Raw genomic sequence first — 20,435 nt, 5'->3', positions numbered from 1 at the left:
GAAAATACATACTCACCTGACCTGACACAGGGAGACCAACGTGTTAAAGTAGTGGAGTCATGAATGAATTCCAAACTAACATTTCACATTTATTTTGACATATATGGTGGACATTTCACGTTTATAAAAATATAACAACAAAATGTACAATAGTTCAAAATTGTACCTGTTGAGATACACATTTTACAGTGCCTTCAGAAAGTATTCATACCCCTTGACTTATGACACATTTTGTTGTTACATCCTGCATTCTAAATGGATTCAATAAAACAACGCAGCCATCTACACACAATACCTCAGAATGACAAAATGAAAACACGTTTTTGTTTTTTGTGTGTGCAAATTTTGCTAATTTAAGTAAGTATTCACACCTGAGTCAATACTTTGTAGAATCACCTTTGGCAGTGATTACAGCTGTGAGTCTTTCTGGGTAAGTGTCTAAGAGCTTTCCACAGCTGGATTGTGCAACATTTGGCCATTATTGTTTTCAAAATTCTTCAAGATCTGTTAAATTGGTTCTTGATCATAGCTAGACAACCATTTTCAGGTCTGCCATAGATTTTCAAGTAGATTTAAGTCAAAACTGTAACTGAACTACTCAGAAACATTCACGATCTTAGTAAGCAACTCCAGTGTGGATTTGGCCTTCAGGTTATTGTCCTACTTCAATGTGAATTTGTCTCCCAGTGTCTGGTGGAAAGCAGACAACCAGGTTTTCCTCTAGGATTTAGCCTGTGCTTAGCTCTATTCCATTTCTTTATTATCCTGAAAAACACCCTAGTCCTTACCGATTGCATGCATACTCAACATGATGCAGCCACCACTATGCTTGAAAATATGGAGAGTGGTAATCAGTAATATATTGTATTTGCCACACACATAACGCTTTGTATTCAGGACAAAAAGTTAATTGCTTTGCCACATTTTTTGCAGTATTACTTTAGTGCCTTGTTGCAAATAGGATGCATGTTTTGAAATGTTTTATTCTGAACAGGCATCCTTTTTTTTCACTCTTTAAATTGGATAGTAATTGTGAAGTAACGAGGATGTTGTTGATTCATCCTATCACAGCCATTAAACTCTGTTTTAAAGTCCCCATTGGCCTCATGTTGAAATCACTGAGCGGTTTCTTCCCTCTCTGGCAACTAAGTTAGATACAGGTGTTCTTCCTTTGTATAGACTGGGTGTAATGATACACCATACAAAGTGAAATTAATAACTTCACCATGCTCAAAGGGATATTCATTGTCTGCTTTTTTTAAACCTCAACTACCAATAGGTGTCCTTCTTTGCGAGGCATTGGAAAACCGCCCTGGTCTTGTGGTTGAATCTGTTTGAAATTCACTGCTTGACTGAGGGACCTCAAAGATAATTTATTGTATGTGTGGGGTACAGAGATGAGGTAGTCATACAAAAATCATATTAAGCACTTATTGCACACAGAGTAAGTCCATGCAACTTATTGTGTGACTTGATAAGCAAACTTTTACTCCTGAACATATTACATCGACTAACCTGTATCCCTGCACATTGACTCGGTACCCCTGTATATAGCCTCGTTCTTGTTATTTTGTTACAATTTTATATATCATTGCCATATTTAAAGTAACAAATATTTTGTTACTTAAAAATCTGCATTGTTGGTTAAGGGCTTGTAAGTAAGCATTTCACGGTAAGGTTTACACCGGTTGTATTCGGCACATGTGACAAATACACTTTTATTTGAACTTAATAACAAAGGGGTTGAATACTTGACATTTTCAGCTTTTCATCAAGTTGTAAAAAATTCTAAAAATATAATTCCACATTATGGGGTGTTGTATGTAGACCAGTGACCAAATAAAACTAATAATAATTCGCAGTTTAATCCATTTAAAATTCAGGCTGTAACACAAAATGTGAAAAATGTCAAGGGGTGTGAATACTTTCTTTAGGCACTAAGTATGCAACTCCAGTCAATAGGAAGGTGTGATTAGTTAGTTTCTGGTCTCTAGTTGTGACTTTTTAAAACCCACATGAGAACATCAAAAACGTTTTTAGCAAACTTTGTGCATTGGAATGTTGGCTACATGAGATTAAGACTCAGTTCTGATCCTTTAAAATCACATCCTTAGTCAAGGTGGTCTAGTTCAATATGTGCTTTCACCTGTCCTATCAAATGACTGAGGAAATGGTATCCAAACAGGCTCATACAATCTCAATATAAGTTCAAAATGCAAAAATATGCATGAAAAGTAGCTAAAATATTGTAAACAAAATATTTAGTTTCAGAATAAGCTATAAAAAATTCAAACCCGGTGAGAAATGTAAAATGTAATGTATTATCCTAATGATCCAAACATTACTTGGAAGATTTGTCAAGGCCATCAAAATGTCAGGGACAACATACATTAACCTCAATTGGAAAAAAATATATATATGTCATGTCATATTTAAAGTAACAATCATGCACATAATAAAAATCATTATTCTTACATTGTTCTGTAGCAGAGTGCAGAAGGGTATCGAGTAGCCTTACTTATTAATTTCCAACTAGACACGAGTTCAAAACTAAACTTAAAAATAACATTATATCCATAATGTGTAGACCAAACACTTAAAAGACTTGACTAAAACAAACATAAAAAAATGACTAGCAAAAACACAAAAATGCGTGGGTTAGTTTATCATGGCACAACATCTGTTAAGTTAATACCGAGTCCTGTAGCTGAAATGTTTTGTGTAGATTTCACAAGTACATAGCGTTTGCTCCTGCCTTTCCTCTGACATCTCAAAAGTCTTCATCGAAGTTTGTTTGGCCATAAATGCACATTTCCAGTTTTTCTCCAATTACAATTGCACTGCACTCAGGCTTGGAATGCATTCAGGGCAATACGAAGAGACTGGTCATGTCTGAAGCAGAGAGCCCTCTACCTAGGACTGTGGACCTCTGTGCCCAACACCGTTATGTCCTGGTCGAGTCATGTACATATCTATATAGCTGTAACATCATAGCACATGTGTCTCAGCCAATCCGGCAGATGGCTCTCATCCTCTCTTACAGAAGCATTTTCAACCAGACTGCTGACAGTCTGTCACTTCTTCTGTAGGAATTTCATCCCTGAAAATAAAATTGACAAAATGATTTAACTCTGACAGTAAATGCCATATTTGTTTAATTGGATGTTATGAATGGAGCAATACTAACCAATTCCCTTGAGTCCCTTGAGGAACCCGCTAGATTCAGACTCCGGGTTTGAAGCCAAATATTCTGCAGCTCTAACTTCAAAAAGCCCTGTGGGAGGGGGAGAAAAGCTTAGTACAAGGTCCACAAGAAAATACATTTCGGTAAGAGGTGATTACTTAGAGGAAGGAAGAATGCATTCTCAAAGTATTCCAACAACAGGGCCACTGATAGGCGACTCCCTGACCTTTGCCCCCTCCCTTGCGCAACTCTTTGTCGTGGATGAAGCCGGAGAACATCTGCGTGTCCATGAAGAGCTGCAGGAACTGGCGGGCCCCACGGGAGGGGTGGGACTTACAGAAGCTCTCCCTCTGCAGCTCCCGGGCCCCGCTGGCACCCATGTGGAGGGAGTAGTGGCCCACTAGCTCCACGAAGAAATGCACAAAGGCCTCCGACACCAGGGAGCTCAGCTCACACTGCTGGCCTGCATGGACATATGGTAGGGAGGGGGATAGTCACTTATAAAAGTAGATGGTGTCAAAATGGAGAGGCGAGAACGCTTTAAGAAATGTCTTTCTATACAATTACTCTATATCCAACCTGGACAGGGAAACAAGAAGACATTGTTTCATCAATGTTTTGGCTACAAGGCCGTTTTAAGGTAATAGTTTGCTGTGCAAACCTGTGCAGTCTCCATCTTGCCGTAGTATCTGCCCTCTCTCCTCCAGGATCTGCTGCAGTGCAGCCTGAAGCTTACTGGGCAAGATACAGTCCTCATCACCAAGCTGAGAAACAAGGAGTAGTTAAGAGGTCAGGGCAACTCACATCATGCAAGAGAACCTCCCACTGGACACAAACAGGTTGAAGCAATGTTTCAACGTAATTTGTCAATGTGGCTGTGAAATCTACATTGGATTTGAAAAAAAGTAATTAACGCTGTTGGTTACTGCATTTTTGGTTAAGGGCTTGTGTACGTGACCAATACAAGTTGATATGCTTGTAAGTAAGCATTTCACTAAGGTTTACACCTGTTGTATTCGGCGCATGTGACAAATACATTGGATTTGAAAAAAAGTAATCAACGCTGTTGGTTACTGCATTTTTGGTTAAGGGCTTGTGTACGTGACCAATACAATTTGATATGCTTGTAAGTAAGCATTTCACTAAGGTTTACACCTGTTGTATTCGGCGCATGTCACAAATACAATTTTATTTGAACTTAATAGGCTTGCCGTAACAAAGGGGTTAAATACTTAAGACACTTTCAGCTTTTCGTCAAGTTGTAAAAAATTAAAAAAACATAATTCCACATTATGGGGAACTGAATTTGAAACTGTTCTGAAATTTCAACCACCGGATTGTGTCATCATGGTAACCAAAATTTCAATATAGGTTGAATTTGTTTCTTTAAAACAATGTCAGATCTTTAACATTATATCCACTACCTGAAAAATATATATAATATGCTGGACAGCACCTCCTACTGAACAATTGACCTATCTACAGCTACCCTTTAGTCCCCCGTTCTGGGTTTTAATCTTTCCCAGCTTAAATCAAATGTTATGTCACATGCGCCAAATTCAAACGGGTGTAGACCTTAGTGAAATGCTTACTTACAAGCCCTTAACCAACAATGCAGTTAACTTTTTATGGCTGCAGGGGCAGTATTGAGTAGCTTGGATGAAAAGGTGCCCATTGTAAATGGGCAGCTCCTCAGTCTCAGTTGCTAATATATGCACATTATTATTAGTATTGGATAGAAAACACTCTAAAGTTTCCAAAACTGTCAAAATATTGTCTGTGAGTATAACAGAACTGATATTGCAGGCAAAACCCTGAGGAAAATCAAAACAGGAAGTGGCTTCTATTTTGAAAACTCCCATGTTCCATAGCCTCCCTTTGCTGGATTTAAAGGGATATGAACCAGATTCCTTTTCCTATCGCTTCCTCAAGGTGTCAGTCTTCAGACATAGTTTCAGGCTTTTATTTTGAAAAATGAGCCAGAACGATAACATTGCGTCAAGTGGTCACATGAGTTTTGCTCGCGTAACAGACTTTGGATAGGTATTGCTTTTCCCTCTCCTACTGTGAAAGACATTTGCTGTTGATATATTATCGATTATATATTTTTAAAAACAACCTGAGGATTGATTATAAAAAACGTTTGACATGTTTCTGTGGACATTATGGAAACTATTTGGAATTTTCGTCTGCGTTGTCGTGACTGCTCTTTCCTGTGGATTTCTGAACATAACGCGGCAAACAAACTGAGGTATTTTGGATATAAAAATAATCTTTATGGAACAAAAGGAACATTTGTTGTGTAACTGGGAGTCTCGTGAGTGAAAACATCCGAAGATCATCAAAGGTAAACAATTAATTTGATTGCTTTTCTGGTTTCCGTGACCAAGCTACCGGATGCTAAGTGTACTTAATGTTTTATCGTGCGATCGATAAATTTACACAAACGCTTGGATTGCTTTCGCTGTAAAGCATAATTTCAAAATCTGACACGACAGGTGGATTAACAAAAGGCTAAGCTGTGTTTTCCTATATTGCACTTGTGATTTCATGAATATAAATATTTTTAGTAATATTTATTGAATTTAGCGCTATGCTATTCAGCAACTGTTGATGACACTTATCCCGTTAGTGGGATTTGCAGCCATAACAAGTTAAGAAAATACCTAAAAAAATAAGAGATAAGAATAACAAATCATTAAAAAGCAGCAATAAATGACAATAGCGGGGCTATATACAGGGAGCATCACTACAGAGTCAATGTCAATTGTGGGGGCACCAGTGTCGAGTTAATTGAGGTAATATGTACATGTAGGTAGTTAAAGAGACTATGCATAGATAAGAGAGTAGCAGCAGTGTTCCGGAGGGGGGGCATTTGATTAGCTGTTCATGAGTTTTATGGCTTGGGGTAGAAGCTATTTATAGGATCCTCTTGGACCTAGACTTGAAACCCTAAGCCTTAGCAGTGTCACTGACAATTACCATTATATTATCGTTGGAATTATTGAGATCCCCACTAAACTAAATATACAGACGAAAAATGTAAAAAGCAACAATTTCAAAACATTTTACTGAGTTAATTTAAGGAAATCAGTCAATTGAAATAAATTCATTAGGCCATAATCTACGGATTTCACATGACTTGGAATACAGATATGCATCTGTTGGTTGCAGGTAGGAGCATGGATCAGAAAAACCAGTCAGTATCTGGTGTGACCATTTGCCTCATGCAGCACGGGATCTCCTTCACAGAGTTGATAAGGCTGCTGATTGTGGCCTGTGGAATGTTGTCCCACTCTTCTTCAATGGCTGTGCGAAGTTGCTGGATATTGGCAGATGTTCAATGGGTGTTCATGTCTGGTGAGTATGCAAGCCATGGAAGAACTGGGACATTTGAATAGTGAACAGATCCTTGCAACATGAGGCCGTGCATTATCATGCTGAAATATGAGGTGATGGTGGCAGATGAATGGCACGACAATGGGCCTCATGGTCTCTTCACAATAAAATGCAATTGTGTTAATTGTCCGTAGCTTATGCCTGCCCATACCATAACCTCACCATTTGGCAACTCTGTTCAAAGTTGACATCAGCAAACCCGTTCACCCACATGACTCCATTCAGTCTGCAATCTGCCTGGTATAGTTGAAACCAGGATTCATCCATGATGAGCACTGGCCATCAAAGTTGAGCATTTGCCCACTGAAGTTGGTTACGATACCAAACTGCAGTCAGATCAAGACCCTGGTGAGGACGATGACCATGCAGATGAGCTTCCCTGAGACGGTTTGTGAAGCAATTCTTTGATTGTGCAAACCCAGTTTCATCAGCTGCCACAGGTGAAGAAGCATGATGGAGGTCCAGGGCTGGCATGGGCTGGCTGGCATGGATACACATGGTGTGCAGTTGTGAGGCAAGTTGGATGTGCTGTCAAATTCTCTAAAACAACGGAGACGGCTTATAGTAGAGAAATTAAGATTGAATTCTGGCAACAGCTCTGGTGGACATTCCTGCAGTCAGCATGCCAATTGGAACACCCCCTCAAAACTTGAGACATTTGTGGCATTGTGTTGTGTGACAACTGTACATTTTAGAGTGGCCTTTTATTGTCCCCAACACAAGGGGCACCAGCTTCATGAACTTGCTGTTTAATCAGCTTCTTGATATGCCACACCTGTCAGGTGGATGGATTATCTTGGCAATGGAGAAATGCTCACGAACAGGGATGTAAAATACATTTGTGCACAAAATTTGAGCAAAATAAGCTTTGTGTGCATATGGAACATTTCTGGGATCTTTTATTTCAGCTCATGAAACCAATACTTTACATGTTGCGTTTATATTTTTGTTCAGTGTACTATAGATTCACTGTTGCTATCGAAGTCATTCCGAAGGGTAGGTTTAAGAGAGTAAATGAAATGTGACCATACTTTCACTCATATCAATTACGCTATTTAAGCTTGCATTTGCAAAGTCAACAAAGTCAAAGTCAACAACAGCCATTGTTTCAATTCAACCCATAATTCAACTAAAAATAGATAATAGAATAGGCCTAGGGTTTCAAACTCTGGTTGATAATAAAATATGATATTTAGTGATATTGAATTGTGTTTGGTTGTCAATGCAACCAAATATCAAACTTTCAAGGAGATATACCTTCTGTTTTGATCTGTGCCACTGACTTAGTTTGGGTTTAATTCCAGTTGGTCTACAAATTAATCATTTATGTTGATTCACATTTCCATCTCAACCAAAAATCTAAGTTAAAGAATAGGGCTAAATCAAATTAATATTTATTGAAGTGCATTTAAAGTTTGATTTGATTTAGTCTTATTCTTTAACTTTTACATGTATTAACTTGTAGACAAACTCGAGTTAAAACTAGTCAGTGGCACAGATGGAACTATCAAAGCAGAAGATACATCTCCAAATTGTTGATATTTGGTTGCATTGACAACCAAACAATTCAAAATCACATTTAAAATAAATAGCCAACAAACTTGTCAAGTCAAAAATAAATTATTGGATTCAAATCTCCAACTCAACCAAAAATAAAAAGTAAAAGAATGAGATTAAGCCAATGGCTCAGTAGATAAATCTCCTTTAAATTTTGATATAGTATTTGGTTGGGTTGTCAACCAAATACAATTCAAAAGGCTATGTAACATTCAACCTTAAAATGAGTAACGCATCCATAGCCACATTGAGGTTACTGTAACTATACAATTATTTTCATGTAATCATATGTTCAAGATAGCATGCATACACTACCGGTCATAAGTTTTAGAACACCTACTCATTCAAGGATTATTCTTTATTTTTAGTATTTTAATAATAGTGAAGACATTTGTCTTCATTTGATTATTCTTTATTTTTAGTATTTTAATAATAGTGAAGACATTTGTCATTCCACTTGTCAGTCCACTTGTCATTCCAATCTCCTTTGCATTAGCGTAGCCTCTTCTGTAGCCTGTCAACTATGTGTCTATCTATCCCTGTTCTCTCCTCTCTGCACAGACCATACAAACGCTCCACACCACGTGGCCGCGGCCACCCTAATCTGGTGGTCCCAGCGCGCACGACCCACGTGGAGTTCCAGGTCTCCGGTAGCCTCTGGAACTGCCGATCTGCGGCCAACAAGGCAGAGTTCATCTCAGCCTATGCCTCCCTCCAGTCCCTCGACTTCTTGGCACTGACAGAAACATGGATCACCACAGATAACACTGCTACTCCTACTGCTCTCTCTTCGTCCGCCCACGTGTTCTCGCACACCCCGAGAGCTTCTGGTCAGCGGGGTGGTGGCACCGGGATCCTCATCTCTCCCAAGTGGTCATTCTCTCTTTCTCCCCTTACCCATCTGTCTATCGCCTCCTTTGAATTCCATGCTGCCACAGTTACCAGCCCTTTCAAGCTTAACATCCTTATCATTTATCGCCCTCCAGGTTCCCTCGGAGAGTTCATCAATGAGCTTGATGCCTTGATAAGCTCCTTTCCTGAGGACGGCTCACCTCTCACAGTCCTGGGCGACTTTAACCTCCCCACGTCTCCCTTTGACTCATTCCTCTCTGCCTCCTTCTTTCCACTCCTCTCCTCTTTTGACCTCACCCTCTCACCTTCCCCCCTACTCACAAGGCAGGCAATACGCTCGACCTCATCTTTACTAGATGCTGTTCTTCCACTAACCTCATTGCAACTCCCCTCCAAGTCTCCGACCACTACCTTGTATCCTTTTCCCTCTCGCTCTCATCCAACACTTCCCACACTGCCCCTACTCGGATGGTATCGCGCCGTCCCAACCTTCGCTCTCTCTCCCCCGCTACTCTCTCCTCTTCCATCCTATCATCTCTTCCCTCTGCTCATACCTTCTCCAACCTATCTCCTGATTCTGCCTCCTCAACCCTCCTCTCTTCCCTTTCTGCATCCTTTGACTCTCTATGTCCCCTATCCTCCAGGCCGGCTCGGTCCTCCCCTCCCGCACCGTGGCTCGACGACTCATTGCGAGCTCACAGAACAGAGCTCCGGGCAGCCGAGCGGAAATGGAGGAAAACTCGCCTCCCTGCGGACCTGGCATCCTTTCACTCCCTCCTCTCTACATTTTCCTCCTCTGTCTCTGCTGCTAAAGCCACTTTCTACCACTCTAAATTCCAAGCATCTGCCTCTAACCCTAGGAAGCTCTTTGCCACCTTCTCCTCCCTCCTGAATCCTCCCCCTCCCCCCCCTCCTGAATCCTCCCCCCTCCTCCCTCTCTGCAGATGACTTAGTCAACCATTTTGAAAAGAAGGTCGACGACATCCGATCCTCGTTTGCTAAGTCAAACGACACCGCTGGTTCTGCTCACACTGCCCTACCCTGTGCTCTGACCTCTTTCTCCCCTCTCTCTCCAGATGAAATCTCGCTTCTTGTGACGGCCGGCCGCCCAACAACCTGCCCGCTTGACCCTATTCCCTCCTCTCTTCTCCAGACCATTTCCGGAGACCTTCTCCCTTACCTCACCTCGCTCATCAACTCATCCCTGACCGCTGGCTACGTCCCTTCCGTCTTCAAGAGAGCGAGAGTTGCACCCCTTCTGAAAAACCTACACTCGATCCCTCCGATGTCAACAACTACAGACCAGTATCCCTTCTTTCTTTTCTCTCCAAAACTCTTGAACGTGCCGTCCTTGGCCAGCTCTCCCGCTATCTCTCTCAGAATGACCTTCTTGATCCAAATCAGTCAGGTTTCAAGACTAGTCATTCAACTGAGACTGCTCTTCTCTGTATCACGGAGGCGCTCCGCACTGCTAAAGCTAACTCTCTCTCCTCTGCTCTCATCCTTCTAGACCTATCGGCTGCCTTCGATACTGTGAACCATCAGATCCTCCTCTCCACCCTCTCCGAGTTGGGCATCTCCGGCGCGGCCCACGCTTGGATTGCGTCCTACCTGACAGGTCGCTCCTACCAGGTGGCGTGGCGAGAATCTGTCTCCTCGCCACGCGCTCTCACCACTGGTGTCCCCAGGGCTCTGTTCTAGGCCTTCTCCTATTCTCGCTATACACCAAGTCACTTGGCTCTGTCATAACCTCACATGGTCTCTCCTATCATTGCTATGCAGACGACACACAATTAATCTTCTCCTTTCCCCCTTCTGATGACCAGGTGGCGAATCGCATCTCTGCATGTCTGGCAGACATATCAGTGTGGATGACGGATCACCACCTCAAGCTGAACCTCGGCAAGACGGAGCTGCTCTTCCTCCCGGGGAAGGACTGCCCGTTCCATGATCTCGCCATCACGGTTGACAACTCCATTGTGTCCTCCTCCCAGAGCGCTAAGAACCTTGGCGTGATCCTGGACAACACCCTGTCGTTCTCAACCAACATCATGGCGGTGGCCCGTTCCTGTAGGTTCCTGCTCTACAACATCCGCAGAGTACGACCCTGCCTCACACAGGAAGCGGCGCAGGTCCTAATCCAGGCACTTGTCATCTCCCGTCTGGATTACTGCAACTCGCTGTTGGCTGGGCTCCCTGCCTGTGCCATTAAACCCCTACAACTCATCCAGAACGCCGCAGCCCGTCTGGTGTTCAACCTTCCCAAGTTCTCTCACGTCACCCCGCTCCTCTGCTCTCTCCACTGGCTTCCAGTTGAAGCTCGCATCCGCTACAAGACCATGGTGCTTGCCTACGGAGCTGTGAGGGGAACGGCACCGCAGTACCTCCAGGCTCTGATCAGGCCCTACACCCAAACAAGGGCACTGCGTTCATCCACCTCTGGCCTGCTCGCCTCCCTACCACTGAGGAAGTACAGTTCCCGCTCAGCCCAGTCAAAACTGTTCGCTGCTCTGGCCCCCCAATGGTGGAACAAACTCCCTCATGACGCCAGGACAGCAGAGTCAATCACCACCTTCCGGAGACACCTGAAACCCCACCTCTTCAAGGAATACCTAGGATAGGATAAGTAATCCTTCTCACCCCCCCTTAAATGATTTAGATGCACTATTGTAAAGTGGCTGTTCCACTGGATGTCAGAAGGTGAATTCACCAATTTGTAAGTCGCTCTGGATAAGAGCGTCTGCTAAATGACTTAAATGTAAATGTAAATGACATCAAAACTATTACATAACACATATGGAATCATGTAGTAACCAAAAAAAGTGTTAAACAAATGAAAATGTGAGATTCTTCAAATAGCCACCCTTTGCCTTTGACAGCTTTGCACACTCTTGGCATTCTTTCAACCGGCTTCACCTGGAATGCTTTTCCAACAGCCCTGAAGGAGTTCCCACATATGCTGAGCACTTCTTGGCTGATTTTCCTTCACTCTGTGGTCCGACTCATCCCAAACCATCTCAATTGGGTTGAGGTCAGGGGATTGTTGGGGCCAGGTCATCTGATGCAGCACTCCATCCCTCTCATTCTTAGTCAAATAGCCCTTACACAGCCTGGAGGTCATTGTCCTGTCGAAAAACAAATGATAGTGGGACTAAGCCCAAACCAGATGGGATGGCATATCGCTGCAGAATGCTGTGGTAGCCATGCATGTTAGTGTGCCTTGAATTCTAAATAAATAACTGACAGTGTCACCAGCAAAGCACCCCCACACCATAACACCTCCTCCTCCTTGCTTCACAGTGGGAAACACACATGCAGAGATTATCCGTTCACACACAGTTTCACAAAGACACAGCAGTTGGAACCAAAAAAAGCCAATTTGGACTCCAGACCAAAGGACAAATTTCCACTAGTCTAGTGTCCATTGCTTGTGTTTCTTGGCCCAAGCAAGTCTCTTCTTATTGGTGTCCTTTAGTAGTGATTTCTTTGCAGGAATTTGACCATGAAGGCCTGATTCACACAGTCTTCTCTTAACATTTGATGTTGACATGTATGTTACTTGAACTCTGAAGCATTTATTTGGGCTGCAATTTCTGATGCTGGTAACTCTAATGAACTTATCCTCTGCAGAGGTAACTCTGGGTCTTCCATTCCTGTGGCGGTCCTCATGAGCCAGTTTCATCTTAGCACTCCTGGTGACTACCTCATGAAGCTGGTTGAGAGAATGCCAAGAGTGTGCGAAGCTATCAACAAGGCAAAGGGTGGCTATTTGAAGAATCTCAAATATAAAATATATTTTGATTTGTTAATCATTTTTGGCTATTACATGATTCCATATGTTCTTTCATAGTTGTGATGTCTTCACTATTATTCTACAATGTAGAAACTAGTAAAATGAAGAAACAAAACCTTGAATGAATAGGTGTTGTAAAACTTTTGACCAGTAGTGTAGGTCATCTCAGGTCTGTAGAGATCTTCACAATTGCTGTAATACTCTCTGTAGAATCTAAAACTTCACTGATCGCTTGCATCAGTGTTTTCCCTATATTCATAAAACGTTGCCACCACTCCCAAAAATATATTTTGTAGAAAATAATTTTCGGGATGGTAAAATGTTTTCAATGTTGTAAACTTAAGACTAAAAATAGATCAGGTATGTAGAGATAATGGACCTATACATTTTTAAATAAGAATCTTTGACAACTAACAATCACCAAAATAACGAGACAGTGAGGGACAATCAAAATTTCCCAAAATGTCATGGCATGTGGCCCCCATTGATTTAGTTATGTTTGAGTCTCTCAGACAGCATTAAAACACAGTATAAGCCAAGGCGAAATGTATAGAATTGCAGAAAAAGTTAGTTGGATGTCCTTTGGGTGGTGGACCAATCTTGATACACACAGGAAACCTTTGAGTGTGAAACTCAGCAGCGTTGCAGTTCTTCAAACAAACCTGTGCGCCTGGCACCTACTACCATACCCCGTTCAAAAGGGACTTAAATATTTTTGTCTTGCCCATTCAACCTCTGAATAGCACACATACACAATCCATGTCTCAAGGCTTAAATCTTTCTTTAACCTGTCCCCTTCCCTTCATCTACACTGACTGAAGTAGATTTAAATGACATCAATAAGGGATCATAGCTTTCACCTGCATTCACTAGGTCATGGAAAGAGCAAGAGCCCTTCATGTACTTACAAAGCATGTAGGAGGTCTGTAATTGTAGGAGGTATGTAATTTTTTATCATAGGTACACTTCAACTGTGAGAGACAGAATCTAAAACAAAAATCCAGAAAATCACATTGTATGATTTTTAAGTAATTCATTTGCATTTTATTGCATGACATAAGTATTTGATAATCCAAAAAGCAGAACTTAATATTTGGTACAGAAACCTTTGTTTGTAATTACAGAGATCATATGTTTCCTGTAGTTCTTGACCAGGTTTACACACACTGGCTAGGCCACTCCAGGACCTTGAGATGCTTCTTACGGAGCAACTGCTTAGTTGCCCTGGCTGTGTGTGTTTCGGGTCGTTGTCATGCTGGAAGACCCAGCCACGACCAATCTTCAATGCTCTTACTGAGGGAAGGAGGTTGTTGGCCAAGATCTCGCGATACATGGCCCCATCGATCCTCCCCTCAATACGGTGCAGTCGTGCTGTCCCCTTTGCAGAAAAGCATCCCCAAAGAATGATGTTTCCACCTCCATGCTTCACGGTTGGGATGTTGTTCTTGGGGTTGTACTCATCCTTCTTCTTACTCCAAACATAGCGAGTGGAGTTCAGACCAAAAAGCTCTATTTTTGTCTCATCAGACCACATGACCTTCTCCCATTCCTCCTCTGGATCATCCAGATGGTCATTGGAAAACTTCAGAAGGGCCTTGACATGCGCTGGCTTGAGCAGGGGGACCTTGCGTGCGCTGCAAGATTTTATTCCATGACGGTGTAGATGTTTCTAATGGTTTTCTTTGAGACTGTAGTCCCAGCTCTCTTTAGGTCATTGACCAGGTCCTGCCGTGTAGGTCTGGGCTGATCCCTCACCTTCCTCATGATCATTGATGCCCCACGAGGTGAGATCTTGCATCGAGTCCCAGACCAAGGGTGATTGACCGCCATCTTGAACTTCTTCCATTTTCGAATAATTGTGCCAACAGTTGTTGCCTTCTCACCAAGCTGCTTGCCTATTGTCCTGTAGCCCATCCCAGCCTTGTGCAGGTCTACAATTTTAACCCTGATGTCCTTACACAGCTGTCTGGTCTTGGCCATTGTGGAGAGGTTGGAGTCTGTTTGATTGAGTGTGTGGACAGGTGTTTTTTATACAGGTAACGAGTTCAAACAGGTGCAGTTAATACAGGTAATGAGTGGAGAACAGGAGGGCTTCTTAAAGAAAAACAGGTCTGTGAGAGCCGGAATTCTTACTGGTTGGTAGGTGATCAAATACTTATGTCATGCAATAAAATGCAAATTAATTACTTAAAAAATCATACAATGTGATTTTCTGGATTTTTGTTTTAGATTCCGTCTCTCACAGTTTAAGTGTAACTATGATAAACATTACAGACCTCTACATGCTTTGTAAGTAGGAAAACCTGCAAAATCGGCAGTGTATCAAATACTTGTTCTCCCCACTGTGTGTATGTATGTGTGTGTATGTATGTGTATATATATGTATGTGTGTATATGAGTCATTGAATGCTGGTCACTTCTTATTTCATTTATATATTGTTGTTTACTCACTGTCTATGTATACATTGTATTCTCACCATAGCTCATCCTAATATACTTACTACTGTACATTTTCTTTTCCAAAAGGTATACTTTCTATACACACACCATGCATTTATATTCTGGATTCTCTATTTTGGATTGTTATTTCTTCATTCGATGTTTTATTATTTGTGTATTTATTATATTTGCGAGACAATGTACTGCACTGTTGGAGCTAGTAACATAAGCATTACGCTATACCTGCTATAACACCTGCAAATCTGTGTACACAACCAATAAACTTTGATTTGATGATGCACAGTGATAGCACATTGTATAAGTAAACAATATATCTGACATTGTATTTCCATTTGAACTTTGCTGTGCTTTTTAAAGGGAGACTGCACTTCCTGCATAGTCCCACAGCAGAACTTAAATAACAGCCGCTCCAGCTCGAGCCAACGGCAGGCTCAAGACTAGAGTCCAGCAAACAATAGCCGCCCCATTGTTTAAGAAGATCGATGCATCAACGTCATGATCGTCCTCTTTGTACTGACGAAGAGTATACTCCTGTGTAACTGTTTAAGAATGTTTTGCACCATGTGAAGGAAAAAACCTCAGTGGCTCAACAGAAGTCCTCTCCTACAATGCTTCAAATTTTGCTCAGTTGAAGTTTTGCTTAGACGATGACATAATTGGCCTACATTATGAATTATTATTTACATGCTTACTTGGAATTTTGTAGTAAATTGAGATTAGTCTCAAAGGGGAGGAATATGGTGGGAAAATGACAAACTCCGTTATTCACATGCGCTGTATAAGCCTTAAACCTGTACATTTCCACTGTCTGTTTTTGTCATGTAAGAAGAAGCTAGTGTTCTTCCACTCTTGTCTTTGTGTCACTTGGCCAAATAGTTTGAGTCCATCCTGTTCTTTTCATATCTTTCAATGGCACAGCTGTGTGGAGATATTAAGAGAAGAGGCTAGCTTGAGCAGAAGCAGCTAGATAGTAACAAATCTGGCGTTATCACTTGTTTGTCAGCTATGTTCCCATCATGATCTCACACACTTGCTAAACTGCCATGTAGGCAAAGGTTATAAAAGCTGAGACCCAACTCTTGTTCTTTGAGCCTTAACTCTGCACCATTGAGTGATTGTTAATTGCTACAGATTTGCAAATCTTATAAAATTGTTGTTTGAAGAATCTACAGTCTCTCATCCTTTCTGATTAGAATTTCCACAACACAGAATAAATATGTTTGATTCATATTGATGATATTGATAAGCTGTTTTCTAAATGAGAAGATATTTTCGGGGCAGTTCTTTAAAATGGTTGAAAGCGCAGTGATAGACATTTGGGTGACAACTAAACCCCAAAATCATAAATTGTTTTTCCATTGGATGTGGTTGTGCTTGTTGATGGTTGAAAGCATAGTAATAACTATACTTTTTTCTGTCTTTTTGAGTGGGTGAATGTAGGTTGTAATCTCATTTATCAACGTCAACCAAATATTACCCTATTATCCATGTTGAAATTACATGGTGTGCCGATATACTGTGCATCATTGATTCTCCTATTTAAAAAATGTAGCATTTTCATTTCACCAGGTAGGCTAGATGAGAACAAGTTCTCATTTACAACTGCGACCTGGCCAAGATAAAGCAAAGCAGTTCGACATATACAATAAACAAACATAGTCAATAATACAGTAGAAAAAGTCCATATACAGTGTGTGCAAATGAGGTAAGATAAGGGAGGTAACGCAATAAATAGGCCATGGTGGCGAAGTAATTACAATATACCAATTGGACACTGGAGGGATAGATGTGCAGAAGATGAATGTGCAAGTAGAGATACTGCGGTGCAAAGGAGCAAGATAAATAAATAAATAAATACAGTATTGGGATGAGATAGTTGGATGGGCTATGTACAGGTGCAGTGATCTGCGCTGGCAGCTGGTGCTTAAAGCTAGTGAGGGAGATATGAGTCTTCAGCGATTTTTACAGTTTGTTCCAGTCATTGGCAGCAGAGAACTGGAAGGAAAGGCAGCGAAAGTAGGAATTGGCTTTGGAGGTGACCAGTGAGATATACCTGCTGGAGCACGTTCTACGGGTGGGTGCTGCTATGGTGACCAGTGAGCTTAGATAAGGCGGGGCTTTACCTAGCAAAGACTTGTAGATGACCTGGAGCCAGTGGGTTTGGCGACGAGTATGGAAGCGAGGGCCAGCCAACGAGAGGGTACATTTGCAGTGGCGGGTAGTATATGGGGCTTTGGTGACAAAACGGATTGCACTGATGGACTGCATCCAATTTGTTGAGTAGAGTGTTGGAGGCTATTTTGTAGATGACAATCCCGAAGTCAAGGATCGGTAGGATGGTCAGTTTTACGAGGGTGTTTGGCAGCATGAGTGGAGGATGCTTTGCTATGAAATAGGAAGTCGATTCTAGATTTAATTTTGGATTGGAGATGCTTAATGTGAGTCTGGAAGGAGAGTTTACAGTCTAACCAGACACCTAGGTAATTGTAATTGTCCACATATTCTAAGTCAGAACCGTCCAGAGTAGTGATGCTGGACAGGCAGCGATCGGTTGAAGAGCATGCATTTAGTTTTACTTGCATTTAAGAGCAGTTGGAGGCCAAGGACGGAGAGTTGTATGGCATTGAAGCTCATCTGGAGGTTAGTTAACACAGTGTCCAAAGAAGGGCCAGAAGTATACAGAATGGTGTCGTCATAGAAACTAGCATTCAATATCAGCGGCCCAATAGGATCTCATTGAGAAACGGAAGCGAAACGCCATAGCAACTATTACTTAAAGTGCATTCATTAAGTATTCAGACCCCTTGACTTTTTCCACATTTTGTTTAGTTACAGCCTTATTCTAAAATGGATTAAATTGTTTTTTTTTACCCCTCATCCATCAACACACAATACCTCATAAATGACAAAGCAAAAACAGGTTATTTTTTTATAAACTGAGATATTCTATTTGCATAAGTATTCAGACCCTTTACTCAGTACTTTTGGCAGTGATTACAGGCTCAAGTCTTCTTGGGTATGACGCTACAAGCTTGGCACACCTGTATTTGAGGAGTTTCTCCCATTCTTCTCTGCAGATCCTCTCAAGCTCTGTCAGGTTGGATGGGGAGCGTTGCTGCACACCTATTTTCAGGTCTCTCCAGAGATGTTAGACCGGGTTCAAGTCCGGGCTCTGGCTGAGCAACTCAAGGAAGGACATTCAGAGACTTGTTCCGAAGCCACTCCTGCATTGTCTTGGTTGTGTGCTTAGGTTTGTTGTCCTGTTGGAAGGTGAACCGTCACCCCAGTCTGAGGTCCTGAGTGCTCTGGAGCAGGTTTTCATCAAGGATCTCTCTGTATTTTTTCCCTCAATCCTGACTAGTCTCCCAGTCCCTGCCACTGAAAAACATCCCCACAGCATGATGCTGCCACCACCATGCTTCATCCCAAGGATGGTGCCAGGTTTCCTCCAGATGTGACGCTTGGCATTCAGGCCAAATAGTTCAACCTTGGTTTCATCAGACCAGAGAATATTCTTTCTCACGGTCAGAGTCCTTTAGGTGCATTTTGGCAAACTCCAAGCGGGCTGTCATGTGCCTTTTACTGAGGAGTGGCTTCCATCTGGCCACTCTACCATAAAAGGCCTGATTGGTGGAGAGATGGTTGTCCATCTGGAAGGTTCTCCCATCTTCACAGAGGAACTCTATCAGAGTGACCATCGGATTCTTGGTCACCTCCCTTACCAAGGCTCTTCTCTCCCGATTACTCAGTTTGGCCGTGCTGCCAGCGCTAGGAAGAGTCTTGGTGGTTCCAAACTTCCATTTATGAATGATAGAGACCACAGGGTTCTTGCAGACCTTCAATGCTTCCGAAATATTTTGGTACCCTTCCCCAGATCTGTGCCTCCACAAAATGTCTCGGCGCTCAACGGACAATTCCTTTGACCTCATGGCTTGGTTTGTGCTCTGACATGCACTGTCAACTGTGGGACCTTATATAGACAGGTGTGTGCCTTTCCAAATAATGTCTAATCAATTGAATTTACCACAGGTGGACTGTAATAAAGTTGTAGAAACATCGAAAGGATGATCAATAGAAACAGGATGCACTTGAGTGTCGTCCTGGTTAGGCCGTCATTGTAAATACTAATTTGTTCTTAACTAACTTACCTCGTTAAATAAAATACAAATTTAACAATGCCACTTTAAAAGACAATCCCAGGACAAGGACGGAGAGCAGACTTGCACAGATAAAGTCTTCCTCATGTCCTAGTCACTTGTCATGTTTTGGAACGACGCCCATCCTTCATGAGTCGCAATTAAATACATTTCAGTTGGTAGAGCATGGCACTTGCTCAAAGTTGTGGATTCGATTCCCGCAGGGGACCAGTACAAGAAAAAGTAAAAAATAATGTATCCACTCAATAATGTAACTCGCTCTGGATTAGAGCATCTGCTAAATTACTAAAATGTAAAATGTACACACCTGTTTGACAAACTTGTCTGCGCATAAATCTACAATAAGTACCTAGAATGCAAATGGAGAGAGAACATAGAAAATATCAATGACAACAGGAAAGCAGGTCAAAGTATTTGGCTTCAAATTAGACATCAGGGACTGTCTACCATTAACTGTTAGTAACTATTTGAAGTTTGATACTCCAGTTATTTGTTAGTCTTACTGTAATGACGTTTATAAAACTACCACTAGGTGGTAGAAATACTTTTAAGTCTGATAAACCATTGTGTGCGACAGAACACTAAATAACCCTAACATTAACACTCTATCAAGGAAATAATCACTCATGTACTTCCTCATCAATTCTGATGAAATCAAAAATGCTGTCCTTTGTAGCATGGCCATCTAGTGACTAGCCACTGGGAATCAGATGGTGAGCTTTGTCACTTACCTCCTCTATAGGCAGCTCCAGCAGCTCGGGCAAGCAGGGCACCAGCGCCCCCATGAGAAAGGGAGTGGGAGAGCAGCTGATGTCCAGCATGCTGGCGGGTAGCACAGGCACAAAGGTATGCTGCCATGTGAATGGGTAGAGCAGCGCCAGCGCAGCATGGCCACAACGAGACAGCACACTGAAGAGAGGAGAAAGGGATGAAAAGATGTGAAATTCCAAAGAAGAGGCACGTCAAAGATATGGAGTCCATACAGTCGATTCAATACAATTAACTCGGACTACACTATGTACTTATGACAACT

General features: G+C 41.9%; 1 protein-coding gene across 2 annotated transcripts in view; it reads right to left on the bottom strand.

Annotated features, from left to right (window-relative positions):
- Positions 1 to 76: 76 nt before the first annotated feature.
- Positions 77 to 20,435, bottom strand: part of dennd2c (DENN/MADD domain containing 2C) — a 38,180-nt gene continuing 17,821 nt past the window's right edge. For both annotated transcript variants that reach the window (XM_064922832.1, XM_064922833.1), the window contains exons 14-19: positions 20,134 to 20,311; positions 19,710 to 19,751; positions 3,846 to 3,948; positions 3,411 to 3,647; positions 3,188 to 3,274; positions 77 to 3,100 (exon numbers count right to left, since the gene is read on the bottom strand). In XM_064922832.1, the coding sequence (XP_064778904.1) occupies positions 3,075 to 3,100; positions 3,188 to 3,274; positions 3,411 to 3,647; positions 3,846 to 3,948; positions 19,710 to 19,751; positions 20,134 to 20,311 (673 nt within the window). In that variant the 3' untranslated portion in view covers positions 77 to 3,074. The remainder of the gene's footprint in view (positions 3,101 to 3,187; positions 3,275 to 3,410; positions 3,648 to 3,845; positions 3,949 to 19,709; positions 19,752 to 20,133; positions 20,312 to 20,435) is intronic.

The sequence above is a fragment of the Oncorhynchus masou genome, chromosome 18, assembly GCF_036934945.1.
Source record: "Oncorhynchus masou masou isolate Uvic2021 chromosome 18, UVic_Omas_1.1, whole genome shotgun sequence".
Lineage (NCBI taxonomy): Eukaryota > Metazoa > Chordata > Actinopteri > Salmoniformes > Salmonidae > Oncorhynchus > Oncorhynchus masou.
Note: the sequence above shows the minus strand (reverse complement) of the source record. Positions and strands in the feature narration are given on the sequence as shown.